The sequence below is a fragment of the Phalacrocorax carbo genome, chromosome 27 (genome assembly GCF_963921805.1).
Source record: "Phalacrocorax carbo chromosome 27, bPhaCar2.1, whole genome shotgun sequence".
Classification (NCBI taxonomy): Eukaryota; Metazoa; Chordata; class Aves; order Suliformes; family Phalacrocoracidae; genus Phalacrocorax; species Phalacrocorax carbo.
In genome coordinates this window covers 3,563,769-3,581,699 of record NC_087539.1, presented here as the reverse complement: position 1 = coordinate 3,581,699, position 17,931 = coordinate 3,563,769, and the positions used below count along the sequence as shown (strand labels likewise).

Below are 17,931 nucleotides of genomic sequence, written 5' to 3'. Positions count from 1 at the left end.
CCAGCACTGCCGCGTCCCAGGCTTTGGGAACAAAATTGCCAGTTGATCCAAACACCGACCCACCAACAGTGAAGGAATAGTTAGTACATGCATTACTACAGGAGCTTGACCCCTACAAATCCATGGGCCCTGACCCATCCACCCAAGGGTGTTGAGAGAGCTGGCTGACACCATCGCAAGGCCACTCTCCGTAATCTTTGAGAAGTCGTGGAGAACGGGGGATGTCCCAGAGGACTGGAGGAAGGCAAATGTTACCCCTATCTACAAGAAAGGCTCGCGGGAGGGTCCAGGCTACTATAGGCCCATCAGCCTTACTTCAATCCCTGGGAAAGTTATGGAATGAATCCTCCTGGGGGCCGTCACAAGTCAAATGAAGCACGTTGATTGGGAAAAGTTAACATGGGTTCGCTAAAGGCAGATCGTGCTTGACAAACCTGGTGGCCTTCTATGACAGAGTCACTTGCCTGGTTGACATGGGGCAGGCGGTGGACATTGTCTGCCTGGACTTCTCCAAGGCGTTTGATACGGTCCCCCACAGTCTCCTCCTGGAGAAATTAAAGCGTTAAGGCCCAGACAAGGGGTCTGTGCAGTGGGTGGGGACCTGGCTGACAGGCCGCACCCAAAGGGTGCTGGTAAATAGCTCCTTTTCCAAGTGGTGACCTGCCACTAGTGGGGCCCCCCAGGGATCGATATTGGGCCCAATGTTATTCAATATCTTCCTGAGTGATCTGGATAACGGGATCCAGTGTAGCCTGATGAAGTTTGCGGATGACACCAAGTTGAGTGGGGAAGTAGACGCTCCAGAAGGGAGAGCTGCTCTGCAGGGAGGTCTGGGTAGGCTGGAAGAGTGGGCCAGCAGGAACCTTATGAAGTTCAACAAGGAGGAGTGTAAGATCATGCACCTGGGAAAACATAATCCGGGAGTGCGGCACAGACTGGGATCCACCTGGCTGGAGGGCAGCTCTGTGGAAAGGGCCCTGGGGGTCCTGGTGGACGGGAGCCTCAACATGAGGGAACAGTGGCTGCTGCGGCCAAGAAGGCCAACGGGATGCTGGGCTGCATCAAAAAGGGCATCGCCAGCAGAGAGAAAGTCATCCCGCTCTGCTCAGCGCTGGTCAGGCCACACCTGGAGCGCTGTGTGCAGTTCTGGTCCCCGCTGTACAAAAAGGATGTGGCCAGGCTGGAAGGGGTCCAGAGAAGGGCCACCAGGATGATCACAGGACTGGGCAGCTGCCATACAAGGATAGGCTGGGAGAGCTGGATTTGTTCAGCCTTGAGAAAAGGAGGCTCAGAGGGGATCTCATCACCACGTACCAGTACTTAAGGGGTAGCGACAAAGAAGACGGAGACTCCCTTTTCACACGGAGTCCCATGGAGAGGACAAGGGGGATGGACACAAGTTGCTCTTGGGGAGATGCCTATTGGACACGAGAGGGAAGTGTTTCACAGTGAGGACAGTCACCATTGGAGTAATCTCCCCAGGGAAGTGGCTGACTCGGCCTCGTTGGGCACCTTCAAGAGTTGTCTGGGCAGGGTGCTGGGCCGTCTTATCTAGACTGCGCTCTTCCTAGAAAGGTTGGACTAGATGATCCCTGAGGTCCCTTCCAACCTGGGATTCTGTGATTCTGTGAATCAGTAGAGATGACCATGCTGCAATTGCTTTCTTACCAACGTAAGGTTTGTTCCAATGGGTGTAGGGAACAAATCTTGGTACCATGTCCAGTTAGACCGTAGTAAATGCTGAGACCTGACACGAGCTGAATAGTTAAAGCGCATGCCAGAATTTTGGCAAAATCACGGATACAGCTATTTGAGTGATTGCTTATATCTGCAGTAACATTGCTGAGAAATATACCCTCACAAAGGGTTCTCACCCAAGCACATCCGTTCCCAATACACACCGGTACAGTTTCAGAGGTTTTGTTGGGATGCATCTCAAAATGGCAACTACTTTCTTCGGCGTCAAGGAAAACACTGCGCTCTGAGCAAGAGAGCGACCCCGTTCCAGTTGGTTGCTGGTTGCTCCCACGGGTCTCATCCTAGCAATCTTGTAGCCGGTGCACACACCCATGGTCTCTGGTGAAAATGAGAGCCAGAGAGGGAGAGAACGCGTGGAGTTTTGGGAGGCTAGGCAGGCGCAGAGCCCCACTGCTGGTGAGGCTGTGAAAGGGCTGCCAAGGGCTGCTGAGGCCCAGCAATAGCTTTCAGTGCTGGCACCTTTTGTGTGGGAGCAGTTCTTGGACATTGTGAACTTTGGAGCCTGCCTCCGGTGAAAATGAGGCGCAGAGGCGGAGAGAGCGTTCGGGTGTTTGGGAGGCTGGGCAGGCACAGAGCCCCAGTGGGTTTTTCCTGCTAGCTTTTAGCAGGCAGTGCTCGGAGCCAGGCGCTGCTGCCTGCCACGGGGGGGCCTGCACACCCTCACCCTGCAAGCAGAGCGTTCCACGGGGCCCTGTCGGGGGTGTCCGATCCCAGGTTCTGCATCCCCCCCTGCTCTGAACCCGCCATGACTCCCCCCGCCTCCCCGAGAGCCCACCACGCCCAGTGCCCGGAACCAGCGACTCTGTGACATCAGCCCCAGGGCCGAGGGCTCCGCAGGCAGCGCGAGCACTGCGGGCACTACGTCGCCTGCTGCACTGGTGGCGACGAGCCCTCCGGTCTTGCAGCTGCCACGTGACGCTGTCGGCAATGACTTTGCTGGCCGTCCTGGTCCTGCTGGCCGTGTGCTGGCCTGTGTACGGCACATGGGACAACTGTGGGTAAGTGGCCCGAGGCTCGGGGAGGGAGCTGGGGCACCCCTTAGGGCGTTCACCGGAGGGTGCCCGCTTGTCCTCTGTGACCGCCCCACAGCTTCCCGAGCCCTATGTGGGAGCCTCCTTTCCTCGCCGGCACCCAGGCTGCTGGCACAACTCACCTACAGGGCTACAACAGGAACTGGGGCGGACGGACTCACGCCCCACGGCGTTCCCTGGCCCTGCTGGCCATGCAGCGCCTTGTGGGGAGGGAAGACGGCTGACATTCAGCCTCAACAGCAGCCAGCCAGCCAGCCAGCACGACAGTAAGGAGTTTCTGGTTACAGAGGGACCTGCGGGCTCCGGCCCATGGCTTCTCACTACGGCACGTTGCGCGTCGTGGGCGGCACAGATGCCCAGCCAGGGGCCTGGCCCTGGATCGTCAGCATCCAGGATCCTGGGAAAACAGGCACGGGGCATATATGCGGAGGGTCCCTCATCAGCCCACAGTGGGTCCTCACAGCAGCCCACTGCTTCATCAAGGCTAGGTAAGGAGGACCAGGCAACGGGGACAGCCCCACACCACCGGCAGGTACCACATCCGCAGCACCACGTGCTACTCCCATCCCGCTTCCTTGCAGTACGCCCAGTGCCTGGGCACTGCAGAGCCCTCCTGAGACGCTGCTCAGGACAAGGCTGGGCTCGTGCCGCTGCTTCCTAGCAGCCTCCAGCTCGACGTTCCTGCAGCCTAAGGCGTGCTAGGGCAGTCGCACCCTCCGTAGCGCTGCTTCCCGCTCTCCCCGGGCAAGCAGAAGGCAGGGAGCTGCTGGACTGCTGCAGCACGTGGCTCTGCTCCCCTCACCTCTCTCTCCATCTGCCTTCCAGGCACATCACCATGTGGCGCGTGGTGATCGGGGCCACTCGGTTGACTCAGCTGGGCCCCGAGGCCCAAGTGCGCAATATTAAGCGGCTCCTGGCTCACGAACACTACACTAGTATCTCGGAGAGGAACGACATTGCGTTGCTGGAATTGGACCAGCCTGTCCAGTGCAGCTCCTACATACAGCTTGCCTGCGTGCCTGACGCCTCGCTGAGAGTGTCAGAGATGACAGCCTGCTACATCAGTGGTTGGGGTTCCACGACTGCAAGATGTGAGTTCCCAACGAGTACTCGTGTCCTGAGGGCAGGCTTGGCACGCTGGGGAGACTGGGCTTGGGCTTCCGGGCAGCAGAGGCGAAAGCCGGAGTCAGGCTGTGGGGACGTACGCCTAGAGAGAGGCGGGCCTGACCCTTTACCCAAAGCAAGACCGAAGGGACGCAGCGGTACGATGCCTCTCAGGATGCAAAGCCAAGCCCTAGGGAAGGGGTTCACCCCGAGAGGGGGGGAGAACTGGCAGCCAGCTGCTGGGTCTTAATTCCTTTCTGTGCTCACAGCTGGAGGCTCGACTGATGTCCTGCAGGAGGCCAAGGTCCACCTCATTGACGTCAACCTCTGCAACAGCAGCTGGTGGTATAGAGGGGCCATCCACAGCCACAACTTGTGTGCCGGCTATGCGCAGGGTGGCATCGACACCTGCCAGGTGGGAGCGCGCTACAAGTCAAGCCCCAGCAGCACAGGCAGCCCTGGCACCACCGCCCAGGCGTACCCTGGCGTGCGCGTTGCTTGCCAGGTCACCCTCCCACCGCTCTTGGGGCTGGCGCTCACCTCCCCTTCCCCAGCTGCACGTCCCTGCCCAGTGCCCCCCTTGTCCCGGAGGCCTGCGACTCTGCCCAGAAAGCCCAGCCAATGCTCTTGGCAGATCCCGGTCCTGCAACAGCCGCCTGCCACATACCCAGCATCAGAGTGGAGAGATGAGATGAGAGCCCTGCCTTGCAGGCCCATCGCCCCTTCCTAGAAAAGCTTCTCTAGGCTCCAGCGCCTCAGCAGAGCCGTGCTCTGCGCTGAATACAGCTCCGGCAGGTGCTGAGAGACAGGAGGAGACAGCCACAGTGCTGGCAGAGGCCACCCAACACCACCCTAAGCCGCTCTTAATCCTCCGCTGCAGGGTGACAGCGGTGGTCCTCTCGTCTGCAAAGACAACAACGCGGACTACTTCTGGCTTGTCGGAGTGACGAGCTGGGGGAAAGGCTGTGCCAGAGCAAAACAGCCCGGAGTCTACACCTCCACTCAGCACTTTTACGACTGGATCTCGGTGCAGATGGGCCTGCGCCCAGCAGTAACGGCTACTCCAGCGCCACGGCCAGGCTTCACCTCAACCCCCTTTCAGAGGCCGAGGCCAACACCAACGCAACCGGGCAGGTTTACGCCCTGCCCGTTTCCACGCCAGAAGCTGGTGGAATTCTTTAATGTGCTGCAGGAGCTCCTGCAGGTCCTGAGGGGAAAAAGGGCTTGAGCAGCAGCATGAAGAGCACGCAGCGCAGGCTGCGGTGTACCACGACCATTTCCCCCTGGGGCAACGCCTGCTGCTGCAACGGCCGCCTCCGTGTCTAAGGCCTGCTCTGTCCTGCCCGTGCTCCTCGAGTGCCCGCAAACGCTGAAGGTGACTTAGTTCTGGAAATAAAGTTGCCAGTTTTCACAGACAAGCACGCTTCGGTCCAATTCAGTCTCCTGCGCAAGGCAAGGGCTTCCATGGCCGGCACCTGCAAAGGGAGGCTGCAGGCAGCCGCGTAGGGCACAAAGGGGCTCAGAAACTCACTCAAAAGGGCCGAAAGCGTGCCTGGTCTGAGAGGAGGGTGCTCAGCGCCACCGTGGGATTGTTATCCCAAAAAGCGCATTCGTTTGCCCGGTGTGCAAAACGCAATGTCCTGGCACGGCCCCGGCTGCTCCCTGCCAGCTTCTCCAGCCGCTCGCAGGTTTGCCCTCCGAGGGCAAAGGCCCTGTCGCGTGGAGGCTGGAGCCACCCGACCTGCCAAGCCCTGAACGCGGCGCCGCTGCACGCAGCCGCTCCAAGGGTGCAGCTGAAGCACGTGGGTCACTGCCTGCCTGCCCCCTGCCCCCACCCCTTCCTCCTGCTGTCCCCCCGCGTGCCGCAGCTGCGCTCTGAGCAAGAGGGAGACCCCATTGCTCTTGGGAGCCCGCAAGCCCAGTGCCTGCGGGGGCTAGAGCAGAGGGCTGCTCTTTATGTTTCCCCTTCCTGGGCTGTGGTTCCGCCTCGGGGCTGGATGCTGGATCCCGTTGGGGATGGATGCTTGAGCCCTGTGCTGGAGCCCACGCGGTGTGGCCGTCCGTGCACGTGCACACACCCATGGTCTCTGGTGAAAATGAGAGCCAGAGAGGGAGAGAACGCTTGGAGTTTTGGGAGGCTAGGCAGGCGCAGAGCCCCACTGCTGGTGCGGCTGTGAAAGGGCTGCCAAGGGCTGCTGAGGCCCAGCAATAGCTTTCAGTGCTGGCACCTTTTGTGTGGGAGCAGTTCTTGGACATTGTGAACTTTGGAGCCTGCCTCCGGTGAAAATGAGGCGCAGAGAGCGAGAGGCATCGAGAGGGACGAGGGTGATACGCCGGTTGTTTTGCAGGTGGAAAAGCACTGTGCCCGCATGGTGTCCTGGCTGCAGGAGGTTAAGCAGGAAAATGAGGGAGTGCTGAAAGGGCTGGGGGAAAAGAGATGGGTGCCCACAGGCCCCGGGGCGGGAGGGCTCCACAGCGTGCGTTCCTTGGCAAAAAAGGGCTCTTATGGCAGAGTCTCTGGCTCTGCTTCAGGAAGCTGTGGCGCCTCCTGCCAGGTAAAGGGGGTGGGATTCGCTCCTTAAGTAGCTTGTTTACCACCAAAATTGACACTTTGGTGAGATGCTCCGCCGGAGCAAGCACGAGGAGCACTGTCAGGCCTTCCCAAAGGAGATTGTCCCACGGGAGAGCTGGCAGAATTTCTTGCTTCTCTGAGTCACTTTGGAGGGAGCCCGACCCGAAGGTTGGGCTCTTTAACCCAGCCACATTCAGCAGAGCATCCTCCAGGTGGCCGTCTCACCCCCCCGGCTCTCCGAGAGGTATGCAGGCAGCAAAGGCACCTTCTGCCAAAGTGCTCCACGCTTCAGCCTGCCACCCTGGGGAGGTCACTCGGGAAGAGCCGCAGGGGGTTGAGCCACCTCTGTGTCCCCTAGAGCTGGGCTGCATGTAGATGTAGGCCACACTCAGAGAGCACCAACTTGCCGGGCTTTGTGGGATGCCTGTGACGCAACCGGGGCGGAGCTGCGTGGCCATTCCCGTGTCACCCTGATTATTGTTGCCAGGGGGTGTACGCATGGGACCCACGCTAAGGGGGACGTGAAGATCCACATCTTCCCCCTAGTAATGCTCTAGGCTTCAGTCAAAGCCCACACCCGTCAGTTCCCCCCCGCAGACCCTGACCCCTCAGCTCCCCTCTTCAGACACATCGAATCCCTTCAGTTCCTCTCACGGTCCCTCCCTCCTTCTCCTCAGGTCCCCCCTGCACACCCTCCATTGCCTTCACTTCTCGGCAGGCACCCCATCATCTCAGTTCTCTCCAGACACCCCCAGCCCCCGCAGCTCCCCCTACCCAGACCCTCCCGATCCCGCCAGTTGCCCCCAGAAAGCCCGCTCCTTTCAGGTACCCCAGGTACCTAGTCCCCTCAAGGTCCTGCTTCCTCCAGAACCCCCCTGGCCCGGTCCCTGGCCAGGCCCCACACTCATGATGCTGGGCAAGTCAGCCTACTTGGGGTCAGGTGTGGCTGGGGGGCATTTTCGAGGGATTTGGGCAATGGGAGGGAGTTATTCTGCCTGCCACAGTCTGGGCGGAGGGCGATGGTGGGGAGCTGTTCCCACCAAACAGGGGGGAGGCTGAGGGTGGGGACTTGTTGCCTCCCCACCCGGGAGTGGTGACACCACAGAAGAACATAGCAAGGCAGCTGGGGACAATTCACAGGGAAAACTAAATCCAGCCAGTTGCACCGAGCACCGGCAAGGCCGGTTTGCTCCTTCCAGTGGTTCCTGCTGGAGATGGTTCCCGTTTCGGCCCGAGAGCGGTGCTGTAGCAGAGGTTTGCTCTCCCGCCAGCGAGCAAAGGCAGAAAGGCGTGCAAAGGAGCCTGAGCAGGGCTCAAATGCAGCAGAGGGGGGCGTGGGGGAGGGCAGCCAGGAGGGGGCGAGGCCGGTGTGACTGCCGCCGCTTCGGGGCCCGGGAGCACTGCCGACGGGGCGGGACCGGCTGTGAGGAGCCATGATGGGTGTGTGAGCGGCCACGCCCCTTGCAGCAGGAGCTGCTTGCTCGTTGGTAGAGCAGAAGGCCGGAGGGCGCTGATTGGCTGCTGCACCCTATAGGAGGGTGGTTGAGCAGGGGTGGGCAGGTGGTGCTCGCTGGGGGTGTTGGGTGCAGAGGGTGGTCAGATGTGGGCCGTGTGCAGAGTTAGGCCTGAGGGTGCCCCTGCCTGGCGCCCCCCGGCCGGTGCCTGCGAGGCCGGAGAAGAGAGGGGGCACGAGGGAGAAGGCAGTGCCCGAGGGGAGCTGTGTGGGCCATAATGCGGAGGGGAGTGCACTCGTGAGAGTGCCCGGGTGCCTGGTGGCTGCTCCTGGCTGAGAGGAGCGCTTGCAGGTGACCAAGAGGTGTTTCTGCAGACCCTGAGCCCCTGCTCTCCTTTCTGCATGCAGGAGGAGAACCATCAGGGCACGCACGATGCCCTGCAGATGCTCAGCAGTAAGGCTGGTGTCCTCTCCTCTGCCCACGTCCCAGAGCTGCGCAGGCTGGGGCTCAGCGGTTCGAAGGGGCCGCTGGAGGTCATCTTGTCTCGTCCAGCCCCGCTGCTCAAGGAGGGTCACCTCGCTGCGCTTGGCCAGCGGCTGCGGGCAGAAGCGTGACTGGGGAGGACATTTTCCCCAGGAGCTGGGGGTGTCCATCCCTTCGCTATGCGTGGCCCTGTGATTTGCCCAGTCTCCCAGTGCCCTGGGGCAGTGGGGCAGCAAGTGGGCATGGCCCTGGGGCTGGAGAGGGACGAGGGTGATACGCCGGTGGTTTTGCAGGTGGAAAAGCACTCTGCCCACATGGTGTCCTGGCTGCAGGAGTTTAACCAGGGGACTGAGGTAGCACTGAAAGGGCTGGGGGAAAAGAGATGGGTGCCCACAGGCCCCGGGGTGGGAGGGCTGGAGAAGGGTGGCAGCGGACTCCGGGACTCAGACCCTTCCTTCTCCCAGGTGCTGCGTCAGCAAATAAAAAGTCTTGAAGAGGCACTGGAGGAGGAGGAGATGTGGTGAGTTGGGCCCCTCGCCCCACACAGGTGTCTAGGGCGGTCTCTGCAGCACCCAGAGCGATGGGGCTGCCAGTGCTGGAGCCAGGCAATGGTGTGGGGGGTATGTGCAGCACACGGTGTGACAGGGGAGCCCATTCCCTGCCTGCCTGGGGTGCTGTATGGTTGGAAGGGGACCCAATGCATGGCCCTGGAGGTCTGTAACTCGTCCAACCATGCCCTGTTGCCTGCAGCCAGCAGCAGAGGAAGAAGGAGGCAGAGGTGCCGGGGACTACACTGCCGGAGCTGGTGGAAGCACAGCTGGAAAGGGGGATGCCCGTGCCAGCCCCTGCCCTGGCCAGCGGGGTCTCCCTGGGAACCGGGGTCCATGGAGGTCACAGCCACGCACGGGCTCTGCTCCTGCGTGAGGCAGAGGCCAGTGGCACCGAGCGACTCCAGCTGTCCCGGCTGCGCTGCAGGGCGCGACAAGTGTCCTTGCTCTGTGTTGACCTGCAGGAGAGGGACATGCTGGTGAGGAGACGCGGCTTCATTTATTGGCTGCAGTGAGTGTCCCCAGTGGGTGCCGTGGGGCCCGCTCCCGGGCAGCGGCTGGCATGGGCCGGACCCCTGCTCCAGCCAGCAGGGCTCACAAGCTGGGGAGCAGCTGGCTGGCTGTGGGCTTTGCAGCTGGGAAGTGCTCAGCGTTGCTTTTCCCTGAGCCAGGGCTCTTTCCTGGGCTTGCGGCGTCTCGTGCACCACCCTGCCCGGGAGAGCAATGAGAAATGGCGGGGGAAGCAGGCTGTGGGGCTCCCAGAACACACCCTGCATCCCATAGGCAGGATCTGGTTGGGACGCATCCAGCCTGCCCTGCCTCCCATCCCTCTTCTGCCCCACAGGACGCTCATCCTGCTCTTGGTCAGCCTGCAGCTGGCTGTCGGCTTTGCTCTGGCTGCTGTTGTCCTCTACGCCTCCTGGTACGACCCCGAGCTCTTCCACCGCCTGCTGTTGCATGTGCTGTGTGAGACCAACATCGACCAGGCAATTGCACTGGGAAAGATCTTCCCCAGGGTCATGGACGGGCCGCTGCCCTTCTGACAGCCCCCCACCCTCAATAAAGCCTTTTCTACCTGAACCTCCATGTACTGGGGTGTGTTTGTTGGGGCGCGCGGAGAGGGTCTTGCCCCGCATGCCAGTCCCTGCATACCCTCGAGGCCAGGGCCAGTCTCAGCTGCTAGGCACTGGGTGCCACCCCGCCGCCTGCCGCAAGCTGGGTCCCTGCGTGCCAGCCTCAGCTGCCCTCCCTCCTGCCCTCCGTCCCCGCACGGTATTGATGCCACTGTAGAACCAGGCGGAACCACCGTCTTCTCAGGCCACGGTAGATTTTATTCTCCACCATTGGAGGCTGGCAACCCTTTAGCAATGTCCTGGCCAGCCCCTGTAAGTGAGTCTGAGAGTACTGAGGCACCAGGAACTGGGGACACATTTCCTCGCAGGCCAGCCCCATGGCCCCCGCATGCTCCACTGCCTTCCTCCCCACAGCTCCCCACAACCCTGCAGGTACTCACCTGCCCTCTCACCTTACAGCCCCTATGGACCCCACGCGGCCCATCCCACGCCACAGCACCCAACCCTGTGTCCTTCTCCCTCCCCAAAGTCCCCATGACCTTGGTCTCCCCGCCTGCCCAGGCTCTCATCGCTGGTGGTCCCACAGCCCTGTGGCTCCTCGGCCCCATCCCCAGCGGTGCGCTCCCCATGGCCCCGTTGCCGGTCGCTCCCACGGGTCTCGTTCTAGCAATCTCGTAGCCGCTGGCCCTGTCCCCAGGGCCCCGCCCCTGCTGACCCCACAGCCACCGCCCGGCACGGCCCCGGCTGCTCCCTGCCAGCTTCTCCAGCCGCTCGCAGGTTTGCCCTCCGAGGGCAAAGGCCCTGTCGCGTGGAGGCTGGAGCCACCCGACCTGCCAAGCCCTGAACGCGGCGCCGCTGCACGCAGCCGCTCCAAGGGTGCAGCTGAAGCACGTGGGTCACTGCCTGCCTGCCCCCTGCCCCCACCCCTTCCTCCTGCTGTCCCCCCGCGTGCCGCAGCTGCGCTCTGAGCAAGAGGGAGACCCCATTGCTCTTGGGAGCCCGCAAGCCCAGTGCCTGCGGGGGCTAGAGCAGAGGGCTGCTCTTTATGTTTCCCCTTCCTGGGCTGTGGTTCCGCCTCGGGGCTGGATGCTGGATCCCGTTGGGGATGGATGCTTGAGCCCTGTGCTGGAGCCCACGCGGTGTGGCCGTCCGTGCACGTGCACACACCCATGGTCTCTGGTGAAAATGAGAGCCAGAGAGGGAGAGAACGCTTGGAGTTTTGGGAGGCTAGGCAGGCGCAGAGCCCCACTGCTGGTGCGGCTGTGAAAGGGCTGCCAAGGGCTGCTGAGGCCCAGCAATAGCTTTCAGTGCTGGCACCTTTTGTGTGGGAGCAGTTCTTGGACATTGTGAACTTTGGAGCCTGCCTCCGGTGAAAATGAGGCGCAGAGAGCGAGAGGCATCGAGAGGGACGAGGGTGATACGCCGGTTGTTTTGCAGGTGGAAAAGCACTGTGCCCGCATGGTGTCCTGGCTGCAGGAGGTTAAGCAGGAAAATGAGGGAGTGCTGAAAGGGCTGGGGGAAAAGAGATGGGTGCCCACAGGCCCCGGGGCGGGAGGGCTCCACAGCGTGCGTTCCTTGGCAAAAAAGCGCTCTTATGGCAGAGTCTCTGGCTCTGCTTCAGGAAGCTGTGGCGCCTCCTGCCAGGTAAAGGGGGTGGGATTCGCTCCTTAAGTAGCTTGTTTACCACCAAAATTGACACTTTGGTGAGATGCTCCGCCGGAGCAAGCACGAGGAGCACTGTCAGGCCTTCCCAAAGGAGATTGTCCCACGGGAGAGCTGGCAGAATTTCTTGCTTCTCTGAGTCACTTTGGAGGGAGCCCGACCCGAAGGTTGGGCTCTTTAACCCAGCCACATTCAGCAGAGCATCCTCCAGGTGGCCGTCTCACCCCCCCGGCTCTCCGAGAGGTATGCAGGCAGCAAAGGCACCTTCTGCCAAAGTGCTCCACGCTTCAGCCTGCCACCCTGGGGAGGTCACTCGGGAAGAGCCGCAGGGGGTTGAGCCCCCTCGGTGTCCCCTAGAGCTGGGCTGCATGTAGATGTAGGCCACACTCAGAGAGCACCAACTTGCCGGGCTTTGTGGGATGCCTGTGACGCAACCGGGGCGGAGCTGCGTGGCCATTCCCGTGTCACCCTGATTATTGTTGCCAGGGGGTGTACGCATGGGACCCACGCTAAGGGGGACGTGAAGATCCACATCTTCCCCCTAGTAATGCTCTAGGCTTCAGTCAAAGCCCACACCCGTCAGTTCCCCCCCGCAGACCCTGACCCCTCAGCTCCCCTCTTCAGACACATCGAATCCCTTCAGTTCCTCTCACGGTCCCTCCCTCCTTCTCCTCAGGTCCCCCCTGCACACCCTCCATTGCCTTCACTTCTCGGCAGGCACCCCATCATCTCAGTTCTCTCCAGACACCCCCAGCCCCCGCAGCTCCCCCTAACCAGACCCTCCCGATCCCGCCAGTTGCCCCCAGAAAGCCCGCTCCTTTCAGGTACCCCAGGTACCTAGTCCCCTCAAGGTCCTGCTTCCTCCAGAACCCCCCTGGCCTGGTCCCTGGCCAGGCCCCACACTCATGATGCTGGGCAAGTCAGCCTACTTGGGGTCAGGTGTGGCTGGGGGGCATTTTCGAGGGATTTGGGCAATGGGAGGGAGTTATTCTGCCTGCCACAGTCTGGGCGGAGGGCGATGGTGGGGAGCTGTTCCCACCAAACAGGGGGGAGGCTGAGGGTGGGGACTTGTTGCCTCCCCACCCGGGAGTGGTGACACCACAGAAGAACATAGCAAGGCAGCTGGGGACAATTCACAGGGAAAACTAAATCCAGCCGGTTGCACCGAGCACCGGCAAGGCCGGTTTGCTCCTTCCAGTGGTTCCTGCTGGAGATGGTTCCCGTTTCGGCCCAAGAGCGGTGCTGTAGCAGAGGTTTGCTCTCCCGCCAGCGAGCAAAGGCAGAAAGGCGTGCAAAGGAGCCTGAGCAGGGCTCAAATGCAGCAGAGGGGGGCGTGGGGGAGGGCAGCCAGGAGGGGGCGAGGCCGGTGTGACTGCCGCCGCTTCGGGGCCCGGGAGCACTGCCGACGGGGCGGGGCCGGCTGTGAGGAGCCATGATGGGTGTGTGAGCGGCCACGCAGCACAGGGCGCTCGCAACCGACCCCGCCCCTTGCAGCAGGAGCTGCTTGCTCGTTGGTAGAGCAGAAGGCCGGAGGGCGCTGATTGGCTGCTGCACCCTATAGGAGGGTGGTTGAGCAGGGGTGGGTAGGTGGTGCTCGCTGGGGGTGTTGGGTGCAGAGGGTGGTCAGATGTGGGCCGTGTGCAGAGTTAGGCCTGAGGGTGCCCCTGCCTGGCGCCCCCCGGCCGGTGCCTGCGAGGCCGGAGAAGAGAGGGGGCACGAGGGAGAAGGCAGTGCCCGAGGGGAGCTGTGTGGGCCATAATGCGGAGGGGAGTGCACTCGTGAGAGTGCCCGGGTGCCTGGTGGCTGCTCCTGGCTGAGAGGAGCGCTTGCAGGTGACCAAGAGGTGTTTCTGCAGACCCTGAGCCCCTGCTCTCCTTTCCGCATGCAGGAGGAGAACCATCAGGGCACGCACGATGCCCTGCAGATGCTCAGCAGTAAGGCTGGTGTCCCCTCCTCTGCCCACGTCCCAGAGCTGCGCAGGCTGGGGCTCAGCGGTTCGAAGGGGCCGCTGGAGGTCATCTTGTCTCGTCCAGCCCCGCTGCTCAAGGAGGGTCACCTCGCTGCGCTGGGCCAGCGGCTGCGGGCAGAAGCGTGACTGGGGAGGACATTTTCCCCAGGAGCTGGGGGTGTCCATCCCTTCGCTATGCGTGGCCCTGTGATTTGCCCAGTCTCCCAGTGCCCTGGGGCAGTGGGGCAGCAAGTGGGCATGGCCCTGGGGCTGGAGAGGGACGAGGGTGATACGCCGGTGGTTTTGCAGGTGGAAAAGCACTCTGCCCACATGGTGTCCTGGCTGCAGGAGTTTAACCAGGGGACTGAGGTAGCGCTGAATGGGCTGGGGGAAAAGAGATGGGTGCCACAGGCCCCGGGGTGGGAGGGCTGGAGAAGGGTGGCAGCGGACTCCGGGACTCAGACCCTTCCTTCTCCCAGGTGCTGCGTCAGCAAATAAAAAGTCTTGAAGAGGCACTGGAGGAGGAGGAGATGTGGTGAGTTGGGCCCCTCGCCCCACACAGGTGTCTAGGGCGGTCTCTGCAGCACCCAGAGCGATGGGGCTGCTAGTGCTGGAGCCAGGCAATGGTGTGGGGGGTATGTGCAGCACACGGTGTGACAGGGGAGCCCATTCCCTGCCTGCCTGGGGTGCTGTATGGTTGGAAGGGGACCCAATGCATGGCCCTGGAGGTCTGTAACTCGTCCAACCATGCCCTGTTGCCTGCAGCCAGCAGCAGAGGAAGAAGGAGGCAGAGGTGCCGGGGACTACACTGCCGGAGCTGGTGGAAGCACAGCTGGAAAGGGGGATGCCCGTGCCAGCCCCTGCCCTGGCCAGCGGGGTCTCCCTGGGAACCGGGGTCCATGGAGGTCACAGCCACGCACGGGCTATGCTCCTGCATGAGGCAGAGGCCAGTGGCACCGACCAACTCCAGCTGTCCCGGCTGCGCTGCAGGGCGCGACAAGTGTCCTTGCTCTGTGTTGACCTGCAGGAGAGGGACATGCTGGCGAGGAGACGCGGCTTCATTTATTGGCTGCAGTGAGTGTCCCCAGTGGGTGCCGTGGGGCCCGCTCCCGGGCAGCGGCTGGCATGGGCCAGACCCCTGCTCCAGCCAGCAGGGCTCACAAGCTGGGGAGCAGCTGGCTGGCTGTGGGCTTTGCAGCTGGGAAGTGCTCAGCGTTGCTTTTCCCTGAGCCAGGGCTCTTTCCTGGGCTTGCGGCGTCTCGTGCACCACCCTGCCCGGGGGAGCAATGAGAAATGGCGGGGGAAGCAGGCTGTGGGGCTCCCAGAACACACCCTGCATCCCATAGGCAGGATCTGGTTGGGACGCATCCAGCCTGCCCTGCCTCCCATCCCTCTTCTGCCCCACAGGACGCTCATCCTGCTCTTGTGACCTGCAGCTGGCTGTCGGCTTTGCTCTGGCTGCTGTTGTCCTCTACGCCTCCTGGTACGACCCCGAGCTCTTCCACCGCCTGCTGTTGCATGTGCTGTGTGAGACCAACATCGACCAGGCAATTGCATGGGAAAGATCTTCCCCAGGGTCATGGACGGGCCGCTGCCCTTCTGACAGCCCCCCACCCTCAATAAAGCCTTTTCTACCTGAGCCTCCATGTACTGGGGTGTGTTTGTTGGGGCGCGCGGAGAGGGTCTTGCCCCGCATGCCAGTCCCTGCATACCCTCGAGGCCAGGGCCAGTCTCAGCTGCTAGGCACTGGGTGCCACCCCGCCGCCTGCCGCAAGCTGGGTCCCTGCGTGCCAGCCTCAGCTGCCCTCCCTCCTGCCCTCCGTCCCCGCACGGTATTGATGCCACTGTAGAACCAGGCGGAACCACCGTCTTCTCAGGCCACGGTAGATTTTATTCTCCACCATTGGAGGCTGGCAACCCTTTAGCAATGTCCTGGCCAGCCCCTGTAAGTGAGTCTGAGAGTACTGAGGCACCAGGAACTGGGGACACATTTCCTCGCAGGCCAGCCCCATGGCCCCCGCATGCTCCACTGCCTTCCTCCCCACAGCTCCCCACAACCCTGCAGGTACTCACCTGCCCTCTCACCTTACAGCCCCTATGGACCCCACGCGGCCCATCCCACGCCACAGCACCCAACCCTGTGTCCTTCTCCCTCCCCAAAGTCCCCATGACCTTGGTCTCCCCGCCTGCCCAGGCTCTCATCGCTGGTGGTCCCACAGCCCTGTGGCTCCTCGTCCCCATCCCCAGCAGTGCGCTCCCCATGGCCCCGTTGCCGGTCGCTCCCACGGGTCTCGTTCTAGCAATCTCGTAGCCGCTGGCCCTGTCCCCAGGGCCCCGCCCCTGCTGACCCCACAGCCACCGCCCGGCACGGCCCCGGCTGCTCCCTGCCAGCTTCTCCAGCCGCTCGCAGGTTTGCCCTCCGAGGGCAAAGGCCCTGTCGCGTGGAGGCTGGAGCCACCCGACCTGCCAAGCCCTGAACGCGGCGCCGCTGCACGCAGCCGCTCCAAGGGTGCAGCTGAAGCACGTGGGTCACTGCCTGCCTGCCCCCTGCCCCCACCCCTTCCTCCTGCTGTCCCCCCGCGTGCCGCAGCTGCGCTCTGAGCAAGAGGGAGACCCCATTGCTCTTGGGAGCCCGCAAGCCCAGTGCCTGCGGGGGCTAGAGCAGAGGGCTGCTCTTTATGTTTCCCCTTCCTGGGCTGTGGTTCCGCCTCGGGGCTGGATGCTGGATCCCGTTGGGGATGGATGCTTGAGCCCTGTGCTGGAGCCCACGCGGTGTGGCCGTCCGTGCACGTGCACACACCCATGGTCTCTGGTGAAAATGAGAGCCAGAGAGGGAGAGAACGCTTGGAGTTTTGGGAGGCTAGGCAGGCGCAGAGCCCCACTGCTGGTGCGGCTGTGAAAGGGCTGCCAAGGGCTGCTGAGGCCCAGCAATAGCTTTCAGTGCTGGCACCTTTTGTGTGGGAGCAGTTCTTGGACATTGTGAACTTTGGAGCCTGCCTCCGGTGAAAATGAGGCGCAGAGAGCGAGAGGCATCGAGAGGGACGAGGGTGATACGCCGGTTGTTTTGCAGGTGGAAAAGCACTGTGCCCACATGGTGTCCTGGCTGCAGGAGGTTAAGCAGGAAAATGAGGGAGTGCTGAAAGGGCTGGGGGAAAAGAGATGGGTGCCCACAGGCCCCGGGGCGGGAGGGCTCCACAGCGTGCGTTCCTTGGCAAAAAAGCGCTCTTATGGCAGAGTCTCTGGCTCTGCTTCAGGAAGCTGTGGCGCCTCCTGCCAGGTAAAGGGGGTGGGATTCGCTCCTTAAGTAGCTTGTTTACCACCAAAATTGACACTTTGGTGAGATGCTCCGCCGGAGCAAGCACGAGGAGCACTGTCAGGCCTTCCCAAAGGAGATTGTCCCACGGGAGAGCTGGCAGAATTTCTTGCTTCTCTGAGTCACTTTGGAGAGAGCCCGACCCAAAGGTTGGGCTCTTTAACCCAGCCACATTCAGCAGAGCATCCTCCAGGTGGCCGTCTCACCCCCCCGGCTCTCCGAGAGGTATGCAGGCAGCAAAGGCACCTTCTGCCAAAGTGCTCCACGCTTCAGCCTGCCACCCTGGGGAGGTCACTCGGGAAGAGCCGCAGGGGGTTGAGCCCCCTCGGTGTCCCCTAGAGCTGGGCTGCGTGTAGATGTAGGCCACACTCAGAGAGCACCAACTTGCCGGGCTTTGTGGGATGCCTGTGACGCAACCGGGGCGGAGCTGCGTGGCCATTCCCGTGTCACCCTGATTATTGTTGCCAGGGGGTGTACGCGTGGGACCCACGCTAAGGGGGACGTGAAGATCCACATCTTCCCCCTAGTAATGCTCTAGGCTTCAGTCAAAGCCCACACCCGTCAGTTCCCCCCCGCAGACCCTGACCCCTCAGCTCCCCTCTTCAGACACATCGAATCCCTTCAGTTCCTCTCACGGTCCCTCCCTCCTTCTCCTCAGGTCCCCCCTGCACACCCTCCATTGCCTTCACTTCTCGGCAGGCACCCCATCATCTCAGTTCTCTCCAGACACCCCCAGCCCCCGCAGCTCCCCCTACCCAGACCCTCCCGATCCCGCCAGTTGCCCCCAGAAAGCCCGCTCCTTTCAGGTACCCCAGGTACCTAGTCCCCTCAAGGTCCTGCTTCCTCCAGAACCCCCCTGGCCCGGTCCCTGGCCAGGCCCCACACTCATGATGCTGGGCAAGTCAGCCTACTTGGGGTCAGGCGTGGCTGGGGGGCATTTTCGAGGGATTTGGGCAATGGGAGGGAGTTATTCTGCCTGCCACAG

The 17,931-nt window shown here is 62.3% G+C and overlaps 2 protein-coding genes across 3 annotated transcripts in view; one reads left to right on the top strand and one right to left on the bottom strand.

Moving 5' to 3' along the window:
• LOC135317799 (tubulin alpha-1C chain-like) overlaps nucleotides 1–17,931 on the bottom strand; it is an 887,270-nt gene that overhangs the window by 676,293 nt on the left and 193,046 nt on the right. The window lies entirely within an intron of this gene.
• LOC135317784 (acrosin-like) lies at nucleotides 3,430–5,553 on the top strand. The gene is made up of 3 exons (XM_064474208.1): nucleotides 3,430–3,880; nucleotides 4,163–4,308; nucleotides 4,774–5,553. The coding sequence occupies exons 1-3, from the start codon at nucleotides 3,625–3,627 to the stop codon at nucleotides 5,119–5,121; spliced, it is 750 nt and encodes a 249-aa protein (XP_064330278.1). The 5' UTR covers nucleotides 3,430–3,624; the 3' UTR covers nucleotides 5,122–5,553.

Excerpts from the sequence above, each read along its gene's own strand:
- LOC135317784 (XM_064474208.1), top strand. The coding sequence starts at position 3,625 with ATGTGGCGCGTGGTGATCGGGGCCACTCGGTTGACTCAGCTGGGCCCC. Across the intron at positions 3,881-4,162 it reads GGGTTCCACGACTGCAAGAT|CTGGAGGCTCGACTGATGTC; the intron begins GTGAGTTCCCAA and ends CTGTGCTCACAG. Across the intron at positions 4,309-4,773 it reads GTGGCATCGACACCTGCCAG|GGTGACAGCGGTGGTCCTCT; the intron begins GTGGGAGCGCGC and ends CCTCCGCTGCAG.